The 15,503-nt window shown below is 41.5% G+C and overlaps 1 protein-coding gene across 11 annotated transcripts in view; it reads left to right on the plus strand.

Annotated features, from left to right (window-relative positions):
- Positions 1-15,503, plus strand: part of HUWE1 (HECT, UBA and WWE domain containing E3 ubiquitin protein ligase 1) — a 207,481-nt gene that overhangs the window by 173,634 nt on the left and 18,344 nt on the right. For 6 of the 11 annotated variants that reach the window (XM_040322927.1, XM_040322929.1, XM_040322928.1 and 3 more), the window contains 13 exons: positions 412-568; positions 681-813; positions 892-1,124; positions 4,071-4,198; positions 4,569-4,665; positions 4,755-4,910; positions 5,331-5,576; positions 6,018-6,135; positions 7,623-7,763; positions 10,844-11,131; positions 11,699-11,804; positions 11,932-12,049; positions 13,397-13,578. In XM_040322927.1, coding sequence (XP_040178861.1) covers positions 412-568; positions 681-813; positions 892-1,124; positions 4,071-4,198; positions 4,569-4,665; positions 4,755-4,910; positions 5,331-5,576; positions 6,018-6,135; positions 7,623-7,763; positions 10,844-11,131; positions 11,699-11,804; positions 11,932-12,049; positions 13,397-13,578 — 2,103 coding nt within the window. The remainder of the gene's footprint in view (positions 1-411; positions 569-680; positions 814-891; positions 1,125-4,070; positions 4,199-4,568; positions 4,666-4,754; positions 4,911-5,330; positions 5,577-6,017; positions 6,136-7,622; positions 7,764-10,843; positions 11,132-11,698; positions 11,805-11,931; positions 12,050-13,396; positions 13,579-15,503) is intronic. The other 5 variants (XM_040322934.1, XM_040322937.1, XM_040322930.1 and 2 more) reach the window with 4 other exon arrangements.

A 15,503-nucleotide genomic window follows, 5' to 3' on the forward strand; every position in this document is an offset into this window, starting at 1 on the left:
TCCCGTGTCATACACTCGGTGTACGTAGCCCTCGAGTGAGCCCCAAACTTCCGTGGGAGCGATCCCACGTCATACTCCCCACGGCTTCTCGGCTCTTCATTGGATTTGATTGACAGCAGCGGGAGCCAATGGCTGCGCTGCTATTAATCTATCCAATGAAGAGCCGAGAAACATTGGGGAGTACGACGCGGGATCACGCCCATGGAAGTTTGGGGCTCAGGTAAGTAAAACAGGGTCTCGGACAGTGCAAGGTGTTTTTTTACCTTAATGCACCATTGGTATGCATTGAGGTGAAAAAAAACACTAGGCTTTACAACCCCCTTTAAATAATACTGGCCAGATACTCCCAAAACTAAAAATGATTGAAATTTGGTGGCAGCTGCTGTTTAACATCATATTCTCTTGTTCAAGGTGCTGACATCTCATTCATGTTCAGAGGAAGGCTTGGAGGATGCAGCAAATGTGTTGCTACAATTGTCTAGAGGTGACCCTGGGACACGAGACACTGTACTCAAGCTGCTGCTCAGTGGAGCCCACCACTTGGGCTACACCCTATGCAAGCAGATAGGTAAGCAATAAAGCAAATGTGTGTGTGTGTGTGTGTGTGTGTGTGTGTTTGTTCTGTGTTTTTTTTTTTTTTTTTTTTTTTTTTTTTAACCTTGCCTTCTCCACTCCACCAGGTACTCTATTAGCGGAATTACGAGAGTATAACCTTGATCAGCAGAGGAGGGTACAATGTGAGGCACTTTCTCCTGATGGGTTACCGGAAGAGCAGCCACACAACACCAAAGCCAAGGGTAAAATGCAAAGCAGGTGAGTGTAGTTACTAAGGTCATTACTGTTTGTCAATTACTTGTTCACCATCCAGGGTAATAGCATTTTGTATGTCAGATCTCATATCACTTTGTCTTCGCAATCCAGGTTTGATATTGCAGAAAACGTTGTTATAGTTGCATCACAGAAACGGCCATTAGGGGGACGAGAGCTCCAGTTGCCCTCTATGTCCATGCTGACATCAAAGACCTCCACACAGAAATTTTTCCTCAGAGTGCTGCAGGTCATTATCCAGCTCAGAGATGACACCAGGAGAGCCAACAAGAAAGCCAAGCAGACCAGTAGACTAGGTAGGACCTTCATCATTCAGCATGCAATATGATTATCCTGTGCAATAGAAATCTGTTTCCGGTTTCAATGCAACCGTGCTTACCTCCTTCTTTCAGTATGCTGCAGTGTTCTTCACCTGTTTCAGGAGTGTTTGGGGCTTTCTCAACTTGAAAACCTGCAGCTGCTCCCATTAGCAGATTGTTTTTTTGAGTGAATGGAGGAATGTAGAGATGGTATAGAAAAATAACGTTTGTGTTGTAAAGGGATTGTCTACACAGATTCAGATTTCCCCTTGACTTTGGATGACTGTCATATCATGCCCTAAGGTGCCCAAAGATGATTTTTTTTTTTTTTTTTTTTTTTTGCTGGCATGTGGTTTTTTTTGGGTAGGCGGGATGTTAAAACCTTATGAGGTGATGTTTTTGAAATTTATGGATAAGCATTCCTATGTAACCCTTAGGCTGGGTTCACACTACTACACTACTTTCATCCTACTTTGCTCTGCTACATTGGTCCTACATTTATCCTACATTGGTCCTACATCCATCCGACCTTCATGAACAGGATACTACTTTGGTCCGACTTCAATGATATTAAATGGGCCTGAAGTAGGATCAATGTAGGACCAAAAGTAGTACAGGGAGCATTTTCAAAGTCGGACCGACTTGTGTAGGACGCTACAAGATGCTCTCATAGGGAAACATTGAACACAGAGCAAAGTAGGATGAAAGTAGTGTAGTAGTGTGAACCCAGCCTTAAGCCCGTACACATGATCTGAAAATCATACGAAAAATGCTGCTTCCGAAGCGATTGTGCGATAATCAGATCGTTGGTACAGAGCTTTCGAGAGCCGATCATGACAGTTCATCCGATATTTTTCGATCAGACATGCACGGATTTTTTTTTTTCATACGGTCCCAGATCATACGCTTTTCGTTAACGCAGTACAGCTGTCGTTCAAAAATGCAATACAAATGTATTACAACATATGACCTCGCTTCAGAATTTTTATTCTGTCGTACGAGAATTTTCTTGACTTAAGTAAACTCATCAGATTCTACGTGAGATTAGCATGCAAAAAGAGAAGATCATTCGTCCGATAATCGGATTGTGTGTACGGGGCATTGGACTGCCACCACCTTTACCCTGAACAGGAGTGCTTGTGGGGCTAGCGCCCTTTGGTTTAGGGGACAAAATCAACACAAGGCAGTCAGATTGTGCAGGCTCATTTGCCTTTTTCTGCTTCATTTGGCATTTTGTTAACATCTCCATTCTCTTTCTGCTCCTTTCCTGAGATGGCTTATCCTGGCTCAAACATGCTGTGGATGTGCATTGTAGAAATGCTGCGGACCTTGTGCAACCAGTACATGCAGCAGTATTTTGGTGCAGTCTTTTGTTTTACGTTGGATGCTTTCTTGGAATCTATCCTACCGAGGATGGCGGTGGGGGCAGAGTGACGAGCGATTGCTCGTCTTCTGCTGCCGACGTCGCTGGATTCCAGGACAGGTAAGTGTCCCAATATTAAAAGTCAACAGCTGCAGTATTTGTAGCTGCTGGCTTTTAATAATTTTTGTACGGCGGAGCTCCGCTTTTAAGTGGTTATACTTTCTGCATTTACAAACAGAAGTTTGATCTGAGAAGGAAGCTGGTTACAGTGTTTCATATTGTTAAAAATTTGGCAGACTGCCCGGATTTTTAGTTTATCCCTTTGATTTAAACTTGGCAGACTGCCCAGATATTTTCTTTTGACAGCAGAGTGAGTAGATAAAGTCTCTCTCCACTTGTTGTATGAAAGAATCGGCAAACTCTGCATTGGAGACGATCTCCAATGCAGGGGGGTTGAATCAAGATCACAATTTTTTTTTTTTAACGATTACTTCTGCAGCTCTACACGAGCCAGCACAGGGGTTTGTGTGTAAACACACAAATCCCTGTTCTGTCAGGGCGGAGGAGATATATTTTCCCAAGTATGAACAACGATGTGTCCTCCCCTAGTATGTCACATCCCTATATAGTTAGAACACACCGAGGGAACATGCATTTAACCCCTTAATCGCCCCCTAGTGTTAACCTCTCCCCTGCCAGTGACATTTACAGTGTTGTCAGTGCATTTTTATAGCACTGATGCTGTATAAATGTCAATGGTCCCAAAAATGTGTCAAGTGTCCAATCTGTCCGTTGCAATGTCACAATACCGCCGTTACTAGTAAAAAAAAAAAAAACTGCCATAACATTTGTGCAAACCATTAATTATACACCTATTGCGATTTAAAAAAAAAAACATGTAGACTATATATTGGCCTAAATTGATGAAGACATTTTATTTTTAATTTGGGAGATATTTATTTTTTCAAAATTGACGCTTTTTTTGTTTTGTTTATAGCGCAAAAAGTAAAGACCACAGAGGTTATCAAAAACCACCAAAAGAAAGCTCTATTTGGGGGGAAAAAAGGACACAAATTTAGTTTGGATCCAGCATTTCATGACTCCGCAATTGTCAGTTAAAAGCGCCGCAGTGCCAAATTGTAAAAAGTGCTCTGGTCAGGAAGGGGGTAAAATCTTCCAGGGCTGAAATGGTTAAAGTGAAAGTAAACCCTCCTGTCGTTTTCAGCCATGGAAGCTGCCATTTTGGCCTCTGTTTCATCTTCAACTGCCCTAGTGCTGCACATGTGGTCATTTATGACACCAGCCATTGCATGATTTGAGTTTGGTTGAGCGCCCTACCAATGTGACAGTTGGCATTATCGGCAATGCCGGGAATCTAGTTGTTGGAACTGTTAAATTGATGGGTTTAATCCCCTTAAATGCATAACTTTATTACATGGTTGCTTTTTATATGTGCCTAAAGTTGAGCCCCCCCCCCCCCCACTAGCTAATTAAGCATGCTAGAATTTATAATTCATTTTTTTTTATTTTTATTTTTAACCTAGTGACTGCATTTACTTACTGTTGTCGTCTTCTTCCAGGAGCTGCCAGTCTGGCCTCTGCTAGCAGCATCCAGGCAGCTGTGCAGCAGTTGGAGGCTGAGGCTGATGCCATTATACAAATGGTACGTGAGGGTCAAAGGGCGCGGAGACAGCTGCAAACTGCAACGGTTAGCATGATGACTGGCGCTGGCAGAACATCCATCCTTAGTTTGTTCCTCCCCTATTTTTTATTTTATGTCCGATATTTGCTTTCTCAGCTTTTAATTTGCTTTTTTTTTTTAAAAACGATTGTCTATTACATGTACATTTCTGTGTATTAAATAACCCTGCATAGTTATTATTCTTTTGCATGTTTCCCACAGTTCGTAGTAGCATTGAAGCATCTTGCTTTGCAAATATTGGCTATATGTTGATGCATGAATTTTGTGTGCTGTTGCTTCTTTATCATGCGGTTATCATCCTGGTCACCTTTCTGCCCCCTTGTTTTTCAACCCCAAAGCATTAAACCACCTTCTGACTTGTTTTTGTCTTGTCTAGGCGGAAGGCTCTGCACGCAGGGAGGAGTCTCCAATGGATGTTGACCAGCCTTCACCTGCTACACAGGATACTCAGCCAGTTGGTCAGTGTGAAACAAGTGGGTGGGCCTGGATTGTATTTGGGTCTGTGAGGTCATAGAGGGAAATGTCTTCATCTGTAGGATTCTGAGCATTTCTTATCACCTAGGTTCCGAAGTACCTCAAGCTGTAGAGAAGAAAGAGGATGAGCGGTTACCAGAATTGCCACTGCTGAGTGATCAGCTGAGCTTGGATGAACTTTGGGACATGTTGGGAGAGTGTTTAAAGGAGCTGGAGGAGTCGCATGACCAACATGCTGTACTAGGTATTAAATGGCATCTTGTACAATCTCCTTTAAATTGGCCTGTGTCAACAGGCTTTTGTTTTCATTGGTCAGATTTTTTTATTTAAGTCTATGGGAGTTCAAAACTTAAAGCAATTCACAAGCAGGTAAAATGCACCTGTTGATTTCTGAATGATCTTAGAAGCACCTCAAACTAATGAGGGTATTGGGACCCGCTAAGGAGTCTGAGAGAACATAAATATGCAAAGCTTCAGACCATATAAAATATTTATAATGAATATAATTTGCCGAAAGTGATGTTGCTTTTGTTTAGATTACTAGATCTGTTTTAGATTTATAATTTCGATATACGTTTGTTTTAGATTCTAATTATTTATCAGATCTGTATGCAGGAAACACTAAAGTGTATGTGTCTCCCTCTCCCTCTCTCTCCCCCCTCAGTACTTCAGCCAGCTGTAGAAGCCTTTTTCTTGGTCCATGCAACAGAGCGAGAAAGCAAGCCACAAGTTCGGGATACTCGGGAAAGCCAGCTGTCTCACATAAAAGATGAGCCTCCTCCTTTATCCCCAGCACCTCTCACCCCTGCAACGCCTTCTTCCTTAGATCCCTTTTTTTCAAGGGAACCCTCATCTATGCATATCTCATCCAGCTTGCCTCCTGACACACAAAAGTTCCTGCGCTTTGCAGGTAAGGCCCTATTAAGCTTGCTAATTCCTAGCCATTTTGTAACCTAGAAATAGTCCTGGAACATATTACAAAGTTTTTAGCATCCGCTGTAAATGTATTAGTTTTTACGTAGCATCTCGCTCGCCATCTTTTCTTGCTTCTGATTATTTTGTTCAAACTGGATCCATTTCACCAACCACGAACCAGATTCAAACTTTCCTTTCTCTCTTGTTTTTAAAGTGCATTATAAATGGGTGTGCTTTAAGGATAGAAGATCTGTTGTACAAGCTTAATGTTTGTTTTACCCTGAACTTTAATATTGGTTAGAACAAAAGTTTGCTGTGCTCTCCTTCAGAGTATTCCCAATAAAAGCATCTTAATAGATTAAATTTTTACAGCTTTCTAGGAAATACCTTCTCCTACCATATCTGCTCTTCATATGTCTTTTCTTATACTCTTTAGAGACTCACCGCACTGTGTTAAATCAGATCCTCCGCCAGTCGACAACTCATCTAGCTGATGGACCTTTTGCTGTTCTTGTTGATTATATCAGAGTCCTAGACTTTGATGTCAAACGCAAGTATGTATGATCACGTTTATTATTGCTTTTGTACTGGCTTCTCTTTAAAAAAAAAAAAGGGGGGGGGGGGGACTATATTTAATCCAGCAAACCCTTTATTCGGTTTAAAGATACACAAAGGGTAGGAGAATAACATTAAACATTATGGTATTTGTTACATCGAACAGTTGTCAGACAGAGGTTTTCAAAATAGATAAAAAATCTATTGGAAAAGGAAGGAGCGTCCATACATGTTGTAATAATTTGGACATATAACTATAGGCAGGAAACATCCTTATGCAAACTAGTAATGTCCATTCACTTACTGGTTCTCACTCCAAGAATGTAGATGCCAGGTCTAGCCACCGATCCCATATTTTGCCGGACAATTTCTGTTCCTTTTTTTAGGGTAGGGATTAACAGCCACCTTCCATTCCCCAAGTATTTGTGTGGAGGGCTGAGGCCACATGCTCGCTATAAGTAGTTTGGCTGTAAATGGCGTTTCCTGTAAGAAAATGCAAAGTAGCCTGTTCTGTTTCTTGTTGAGTAGTCCCAACAAGCATTGTTTAGGGCATAAAGTCAATGGGGAGCCCACTTCATCATGTAGAAATGTGACCACTTGTTCCCAATATCCCTGGATAGCAGGGAAAGACCAAAATCAAGTTTGGGTTTTAGGTAATGCAAGAAGAGGTTCTACATTAAAGTGGATGTAAACCCAATTCATGAAATTTGAGCTGGACACGTGTATCTGCAGTATTTTGTTATCACTCTTCAAGGAGCTAAGTCCCATAGCTCTTTTCTGACTGTTCCTCTGTTATCGGACAGATAACTCCTGACAAATTCTGACACATCAGAAAAAGCAGCCTGACATTTCTGTCAGGGGAGGTTGCTAAAATAGATTAGCAGGGAGCTGGCCCTGTTACAAAACACCTCCTGAGAGTCTGCCTATGATAAGTGGGCGTGTGCCTTTCCTCCAATCAGCAATGTTGGCCCTATGTCCAGACATCACACTGTGTTAAACAGGAAGAGAAAATTTCCTAACAAGATCTGAACTTTCTAAATGGTATATAAATGTGAAAACTGCAGATGTAAAACCTATGATGGAAGTTTTGGTTCATCTGTGTATCATCTGAGCCTGTTCACTTCACTGAGTGTAGGAGGGGTTACATCCACTTTAAGTCTAGTATACTCTGCCGGGGACCGACTAACCTGAACTCCTAAATATTTGATCTGGCTTGCTGGAGACGTGGGAAGACCAGCTTGATCAGTGGATGGGGCCCCCCAGGTCCAGGGGAAGAATTTGGCATTTACGCCAATTTTGGCCACAAAACTCCCCAAAGCGTTCAATATTGCGCAAAGCCGTCGCTAGAGTGACCCGTATCCTACAGCAACATGCCATCGGCATAAAGGCTGACGGTCTCAACCAACAGCCCTGACCTAAGACCTCTAATTTTAACCTATATTTAACATATATTTTACTAAATACTCTTATTAACATCTCTGAATAGATATTTCCGCCAAGAACTTGAGCGGTTAGATGAAGGACTGAGGAAAGAGGACATGGCTGTACACGTCAGACGAGACCATGTGTTTGAAGATTCTTACCGGGAACTGCACCGTAAATCCCCAGAAGAAATGAAGAACAGATTGTAAGTGCCACATAAAGATCTAAACCTGTTATCTATCTGTGGCATTTGTATTTCAGTCTTCTTCGGGTCAGAATGAATCTACGGAGTGTAATGGGACTCTGTGTATCCCAAATGTGTCTTGGCCTAAATTGAATTGTTAAGAGATACAAAGTGTCTGCTTTTTTATTTTTTTTATTGTCTAGGTTCACGGCCAAAAAAATACAGAATCAATCGTATGAAAACTTTGCCCCTCCTATTTTTTTTATTGTCTAGGTTCACGGCCAAAAAAATACAGAATCAATCGTATGAAAACTTTGCCCCTCCTATTGGTCACAGGAAATTTCAATCCAATTCATTAGTTTTCTAGGGGAGACAGCAAAGCAAGGGGCGAAAGATTTAAAAAGGCAAGCTAAAAAATAGATGATGAAGGAATGCATGCAAACAAAATATGAAAGCCTAATAATTTACTAATCGGACAAGATAAAATAAAATGTCCAGGGAAAAAGAGGAGACCAGTAATGTACAAAAATTTGAGAAATTGGTCTTAAAAATGTAATTATAAATGCAAGTCTAAGTTCCATCTGAGGTTTAACTCCTGAGGAAATCTGTTTTTCAACCTCCCTGGCGATATGATTCTTTCAGAAAAAATGTGCTGAAAGCGGTACCATTATTTGCAAGGATAATTTGGCGTTTTATACTGTAGGCCTGTAATTCTTAGGAATAACTCACTTAAATCTGACCAAACAAGAGTCTAGTAGGCATCCCGGGTATGACATTTTTTTAAAAACAATTATAATATAATAAATAATTATAAATAAAACAAATAATAATATAATTATAATAATTATTCAATAATGTAATCAACTCAAAATCACTCAAAATCAGTAATTTTCATCGTCAGTTAACAATCTTTGAGTCGTACTGTAATGATTTAGAACCACTAGCCCGAGGGATCTCTAAAATGTATGGACTATTAAATAAATTTAGGGAGGATCAGGAGATACCAGGCCTTAACAAATGGGAGAAGGACCTAGATAGGACCTTCTCTGCATTACAACGTAAACAGATTATCTTTTTGACTCTAAACTCTTCAATCTGTACACGAATTCAAGAATTAAACTATAAAATCTTGATGCAGTGGTACCATACTCCAGTACGACTCAAAAAATTCTGCAATGAAAATTCTGACAGATGTTGGAGATGTGGAGAAGAAAGCGGGACATTGATTCATATATTTTGGTTTTGTAAAAAAATAAGAGTTTATTGGTTGTCAATTATGAGAATCTTGCAAAAAATTTCTGAGTTAAAAATACCCAATGATCCCGCTTTTTTCCTACTTCACCTATCTGAGATTCCAGTTCAGACTTATCGGAACTCAGTACTGTGCCATTTGGTGAATGCAGCTAAAGCAGGTATACCCTTACGGTGGAGGGATACTACGTCACCAACAGTTTTAGAGTGGATAAATAGAGTTAGAGATATAGAAGCTATGGAAGACCTAGTTCTCTCAGCTAAGGGTAAAAATAAACTATACAAAGAAACGTGGAAGAGCTGGAATTTGTTTAAAAATTCAGATGAGGGGAAAAGATTAATGACTGAACCTGATAAATGAAGAATCGGATACGCGCAGGGAATTATAATGTAAAATATAATATGAAGGATAAACCGACTTTCCTGTTATGAATTGTGGTTTAAGGGAGGGAGAGGATGGGGCTCCCCTTCTCTCTCCCCCTCTTATCTTTTTTTCTTTTTTTTCTCTTTTTTTTTTTTTTTTTTTTTTTTTCTCGTCTTTTGAGGGGGGGAGCTGGGAAAGGGCAGATGCATCACTTGTCTCTCTGTGAGAGAGAGTGATGACTAAGAAAAGGGTTAGAGTGGGAAGATTTAGTGAGGGAGTTTATGGGAGGGTCCAGAGCGAATATGTATGTATTTTTTTTGTCAAGAGGATTGTATTCATGTTTGTTTTTGGCAGAGTATTTGCCCTGTGCCTTTCCATATGCTGTTTTATGTAAAGAAAAGAAAAAAACAAACATATAAAGTACAACTCAAAATCACTGAAATTTGCTCAGTTGCAGAATTGTCACTGTCATTACTTTTATTTTTTTAAGACGAATTTCCCCACAAATCGCTATCGCACAATTCTGCAAGTGATTATAGTTTATTATCACTGTTTTCTAGCTGCTCGAAAACCATTTTTGATATAAAGGGACACTTTTGGTTGCTATGGACAATCTACAGTTTGCAGGGAGAAAGAACAGTTTTTATTATATAAAAGTACATGTAGGGCACTGGGCAGACCACTAGGGACAAGGGGGGGGGTGTTTTTTACCTTCAGTACTGTAATCTATAAGATTACAGTATACTGTATGTAATGTGTTTGTTTACGTTTTTGGCGCCGTTCTCCGCTCCCGTGCGTCGTAACGTCGCAGGGAACGGAGATCGGCGGCACACAGAGGCACTGTGTGAATCGAGCGAAGGTCCCGCTCGCTCACACAGCGCGGTGGCATCGCTGGATCCAGGGACAAGGTAAGTAAACGCTGCCTGTGGATCCAGCGAGGCAAGCCCGAGTCTGACTCGGGGTTACCGATTTTAGCCAAAAAATCTCACCCCGAGTCAGACTCGGGAATACCGCCAGGGGGGTTAATCTATATTAATAATCTCCACCAAGCCTCTCAAAAGTCACCTGGTCCTATCCCCACCCCTGGGCATAGATGTCAATCTGTCATGTTTTTGTATTGTATATTCTGTGTTTTATTGTACTTAAATGTTGTGAACAAAGCCGTCATGGCTGAAACGCATTAACATCTGCTGTACCTGTCTGTCTTTTATGAAGTATCAAATTTGAAAATATTTAAGAGCATGTATGGAGTTGTGGATAGATACAACCTTCCCTGCCCATACATGGATTGAAAGTAGGCCAAGCCCTGCTGAACAAGTTTGATCCTTGTATGGCTAGCTTAAGTTCTCTAACAGTACCCAAGGTGATTAAAATTTAAACATCATTTTGCTTAAATGGTTCTTTTTTGTTTCACTTTTACAGAGATTACCAGGAATGTGTTACTTGTATCATGGTGGTGTCATAAATCATATACATTTTCTTACAGGTATATAGTATTTGAAGGGGAAGAAGGTCAGGATGCCGGAGGACTCCTCAGAGAGTGGTACATGATCATCTCCAGGGAAATGTTCAATCCCATGTATGCCCTGTTCCGCACATCTCCTGGGGACCGTGTCACCTATACAATTAACCCCTCCTCTCACTGCAATCCCAACCACCTCAGCTATTTCAAGTTTGTCGGTCGAATTGTCGCAAAGGCAGTGTACGACAATAGGTTACTGGAGTGCTATTTTACGCGGTCTTTCTACAAGCATATATTGGGCAAATCAGTCAGGTATGTATGAAAAATAGCAAAAGCAATTGCTCAGCATAATGTTATGTGTTAATTATTATTATTCAGGATTTATATAGCGCCGAAAGTTTGTGCAGCGCTTTAAAACATTAGGGCAGACAGTACAATTACAATACAATTCAATACAGGAAGAATCAGAGGGCCCTGCTCATTGGAGTTTACAATCTATAACTTTTTGTGCATGCCCACTGTGGCTTCCTTCATTCCTCTTGGGAAAGCTGTACTCTACAAGATCACTGGAGAGTGCCGTAAATCTGACTCTCCAAAGGAATGAACAGGGGGCCACAGCACATACGTGTAGCAGCGTAACTTTCTGCAATTAATTGGGTTCATTTTCTCTATCACAAATGTACATTCTCCATTTTTTTGGACTCTGATACCCAGCAGCTTGTATATTGGTCCCTGTATTAATCTACACAAAAAATTCAAAGAAGTAAATATAGCTTTTTTTTATATATATTTTTAAGAATTTGCTTCAAATGCTGTTTTCACTTCATGTAATATATACAATGAGGAACCTGTTTCCATAATACAATATTTACCTTGCAGATACACTGACATGGAGAGTGAAGATTATCACTTCTACCAAGGATTAGTCTACCTGCTTGAGAACGATGTCTCCACACTGGGATATGATTTGTCATTCAGCACTGAGGTAATATCTGTTCTTGTATGAGGGGTCATCCGGGGTGAATCGAGTCTTGGAGGGAGCTATAGGTTGCCTTCCTTAAGGTTCACAAGTCAACAGTTCCCGCTCTTTACATTCTCCTTTCTCTGCTTAGGTCCAGGAATTTGGTGTGTGTGAAGTGCGTGACCTGAAGCCCAATGGTGCAAATCTTCTTGCCACAGAGGACAACAAGAAGGAATATGTCCACCTTGTGTGCCAGATGAAGATGACCGGTAAGGAACCAAGCAACTTGTTTGCAGTCAGAGGTGGCTTGTAGCTGTGCTGTTAAAAAGCTAGCACGGGAAGTATGTAAGGGTAATATGGTTGTGAGATAATGAGATTACCATCATTGGTCTTTTAATTGGAAGTGCTAGATTCTTAAAGTAGTTGTAAACCCACTTAAAAACAAACAAACACCTGCAAGACAAAGGCATAATGAGCTAGTAGGCATAGCCTACTAGCTCATTATGTAATACTTGCCTCAGATCGAAGCCCCCGCAGCCGTCCTCGTACACCGCTTGGGCGGCCGTCATTTCTCCCGGGGGTTACTTCCAGGTAACGCGGATCCGGTGCTGTGATTGAACAGAATCACAATGACATCACTCTCGCACATGCGCACGGGAGCTGCCAGTCACGGCGCGGCCTCCTTTAGGAATGGCACTATAGCCGTTTCTAAAGTGCACCTGCGCCGTTGTACTGTCATTATTGTGACTTTCTCCTCCTAAACTGTGGAGGTTTAGGAGATATTTCGAGCACCTAAGCCTTAATCTGGGCTTGCCTGTAGGTTAAAGTTGTCGTAAAAGATTTACAACCACTTTTATTCTATAGCACTGGATGTCGTCGTCTTCATGACTAGTTATTTTCAGATATCTACAGGTGAATGTTGAGGTTCCTTTTGCCTAAGGTAGCGATTTCTTCTACATCAACTAGTACATGGTATTCCTGTATTTTTTGTTTGTCCAAAACGCCCTACAGAGTAGGTTCTTCATTCCTTGGATGTGGTTCACACTGTGCGGGTGTACCTGAAGACTACTGCTGTGTTTCGACAGTCTAATTCCCTGTTGGTTTTGTCTGAAGGTCCTCATAAGGGGATAGGCTGCTTCCTTGTCCATGATTTCTCAGATTTTGCATCGGATTTTTAGGTCTATGGCATTGAAGTAATACTAAAAGCTAAGAACGATTTTTGTTGCCTTAATTTTTTCCTTGCATTAAGGTTAAACGCTTTTGTTTCTCTGTCCTCCCCCTGTGTGAAGGAAGAAAAATCTACATTGAGGCATTTTTGTAAACTGTCATCGCTGAATTCCCATAAATTGTTGCCCATATTTGTCTTCAGTGCTTTGAATCGCTCTCCCAAATCAAGTATAGAGATTGTGTATTTGGACTTTGTCTGCATGCTTGTTCCACATCAGTGGCTTGGAAAATTCTGAAACCAAAGATGACCAGACAGCTAGCATTTTTAAAAGGAGGGTGAGCCTCAGCAGGCTTCATATTTTGCTCCATGCTGACTTCACCTTTTGGACCATTGTGTTAAGAATGCATGTGACCAATTTGTATAACTTATCTTTGTTTTCTGCTTCCAGGTGCCATCCGTAAGCAGTTAGCTGCTTTCCTGGAAGGTTTCTATGAAATTATCCCCAAGCGTCTCATCTCCATCTTCACAGAACAGGAACTGGAGCTATTAATATCTGGGTTGCCCAATATCGACATTGATGACTTGAAATCCAACACAGAGTATCACAAGTACCAATCCAATTCCATCCAGGTGAGTTCTTTACCTAATGCAGTGGTCTCCTTTGCTTGCCTTTATCCGGCCCTTGGAGCACTATCCCTCCCACTTATACGAGACACTATTCTGCCATCTGACACCGACAATGGAGCACCATTTCTCCCACTGACACAACTAATAGAGCACTATTCCTCCCTATGATACCAGCAATGGAGCACTATTCCTCCCCCCCCAATACCAGATGTTTACTAACAATGATGCCAGAAAAATTTCCACTCCCGCTGGCCAAAGTCCGGCCCTCCAAGAGCCTGAAGGACAATAAATCGCCCCTTTGTTTAGAATGTTTGGAGACCCCTGACCTAATGCATTGTTAACGAGCAGTATTTTTTAATGCAGATCTTCGGAACATATTTTTTTTTTTTTTTTGGCCCAATAAATGTGGAAATAAAAATTAGTCTTTGGCCAGCATCTTTCAGCCCTCCTCTGAATGTTGCAAAATGCGCTGGCCCATGACATCCTGAGCTATAACGGCAACATGTAAATCTTTCCTTGGATGACTTCTTTCAGCACAATTATATGCTTCAGATATTTGAATGGGAAAACTATAGCTTCAATGGCTGGATGGATCAGAGACTACATAATGTTTACCTTAGAAATAGTGGAGAAATATCACTTTTATGTGCTTAATGGCCCTTTTCACACACAAGTCCATATTTCATCCATCCGTTTTTGGATGAAATACAGACATGCATGTATCCCTATGGGATAGCGGTTGTCAGCAGATGAACATCCGCTGACACCTGATCTCATCGGTCCCCGCTATGGTCCGATTTTGCAGACGGATGAAAATCCTATTTTTCCATCCGTCATCGGATTGGGTGAACACAAACGGTTCATGTTCATCCGATCCCCCCCATAGGGGAGAGCGAAGATCTGACAGATCTCAATTGGGTTTAGGTCTGGACTTTCACTGGGCCATTGTAACACATGAATATGCTTTGATGTAAACCATTCTATTGTAGCTCTGGCTGTATGTTTAGGGTCGTTGTCCTGCTGGAAGGTGAACCTCCGCCCCAGGCTCAAGTCTTGCAGACTCGTAACAGGTCATCTTTTAAGATTGCCCGGTATTTGACTTTATCCATCGTCCCATCAATTCTGCCCCTTTTGAAGAAAAGCACCCCCACAACAAGATGCTGCCACCACCATATTTCACGGTGGGGATGGTGTGTTCAAGGTGATGTGCAGTTTTAGTTTTCCAGCGCACATAGCGTTTTGGTCTCATCTGACCAGAGCACGTTTTTCCGCATGTTTGCCGTTTCCCCCACATGGTTTCTCGCAAAGTGCAAACAGGACTTATTATGGCTTTCTTCTTGCCACTAAGTATTGTCTTGTGGACAGGTTCTTCCACCCGAGCTGTGGATCTCTGCAGCTCCTCCAGAGTTACCATGGGCCTCTGGCTGCTTCTGTGATGAATGCTCTCCTTGCCCAGCCTGTCAGTTTAGGTGGACGGCCATGTCTTGGTAGGTTTGCAGTTGTGCTGTTCTCTTTCCATTTTCGCATGATGGATTGAACAGAGCTCAGTGGGATGTTCAAAGCTTGGGATATATTTTTCATAACCCAACCTGCTTTAAACTTATCCGCAGCTTTATCCCTGACATGTCTGGTATGTTCCTTGACATTCATAATGTGGTTTGCTCACTAAGGTTCTCTACGGCCCGGTTCACACTAGTGCGATGCCAGACATCGCATTTGATTTGCATTGCTGTTCAGATCACATGCAATGTTTGTGCGATGCGATTTCAGCCATACAAACCGTATGGCTGAAATCGCTTTACATTCGCACCAAAATGGTGCAGGACCCTTTTTTCTCTTTCGTTCATAGACGGACACAGCCTTCATTGACCTTAGGGTTATGCTTCTTCCTACCAGGAGATTTAGGCAGAATTCTACAGCACTTAAGG

Source organism: Rana temporaria, chromosome 9 (assembly GCF_905171775.1).
Source record: "Rana temporaria chromosome 9, aRanTem1.1, whole genome shotgun sequence".
NCBI lineage: Eukaryota > Metazoa > Chordata > Amphibia > Anura > Ranidae > Rana > Rana temporaria.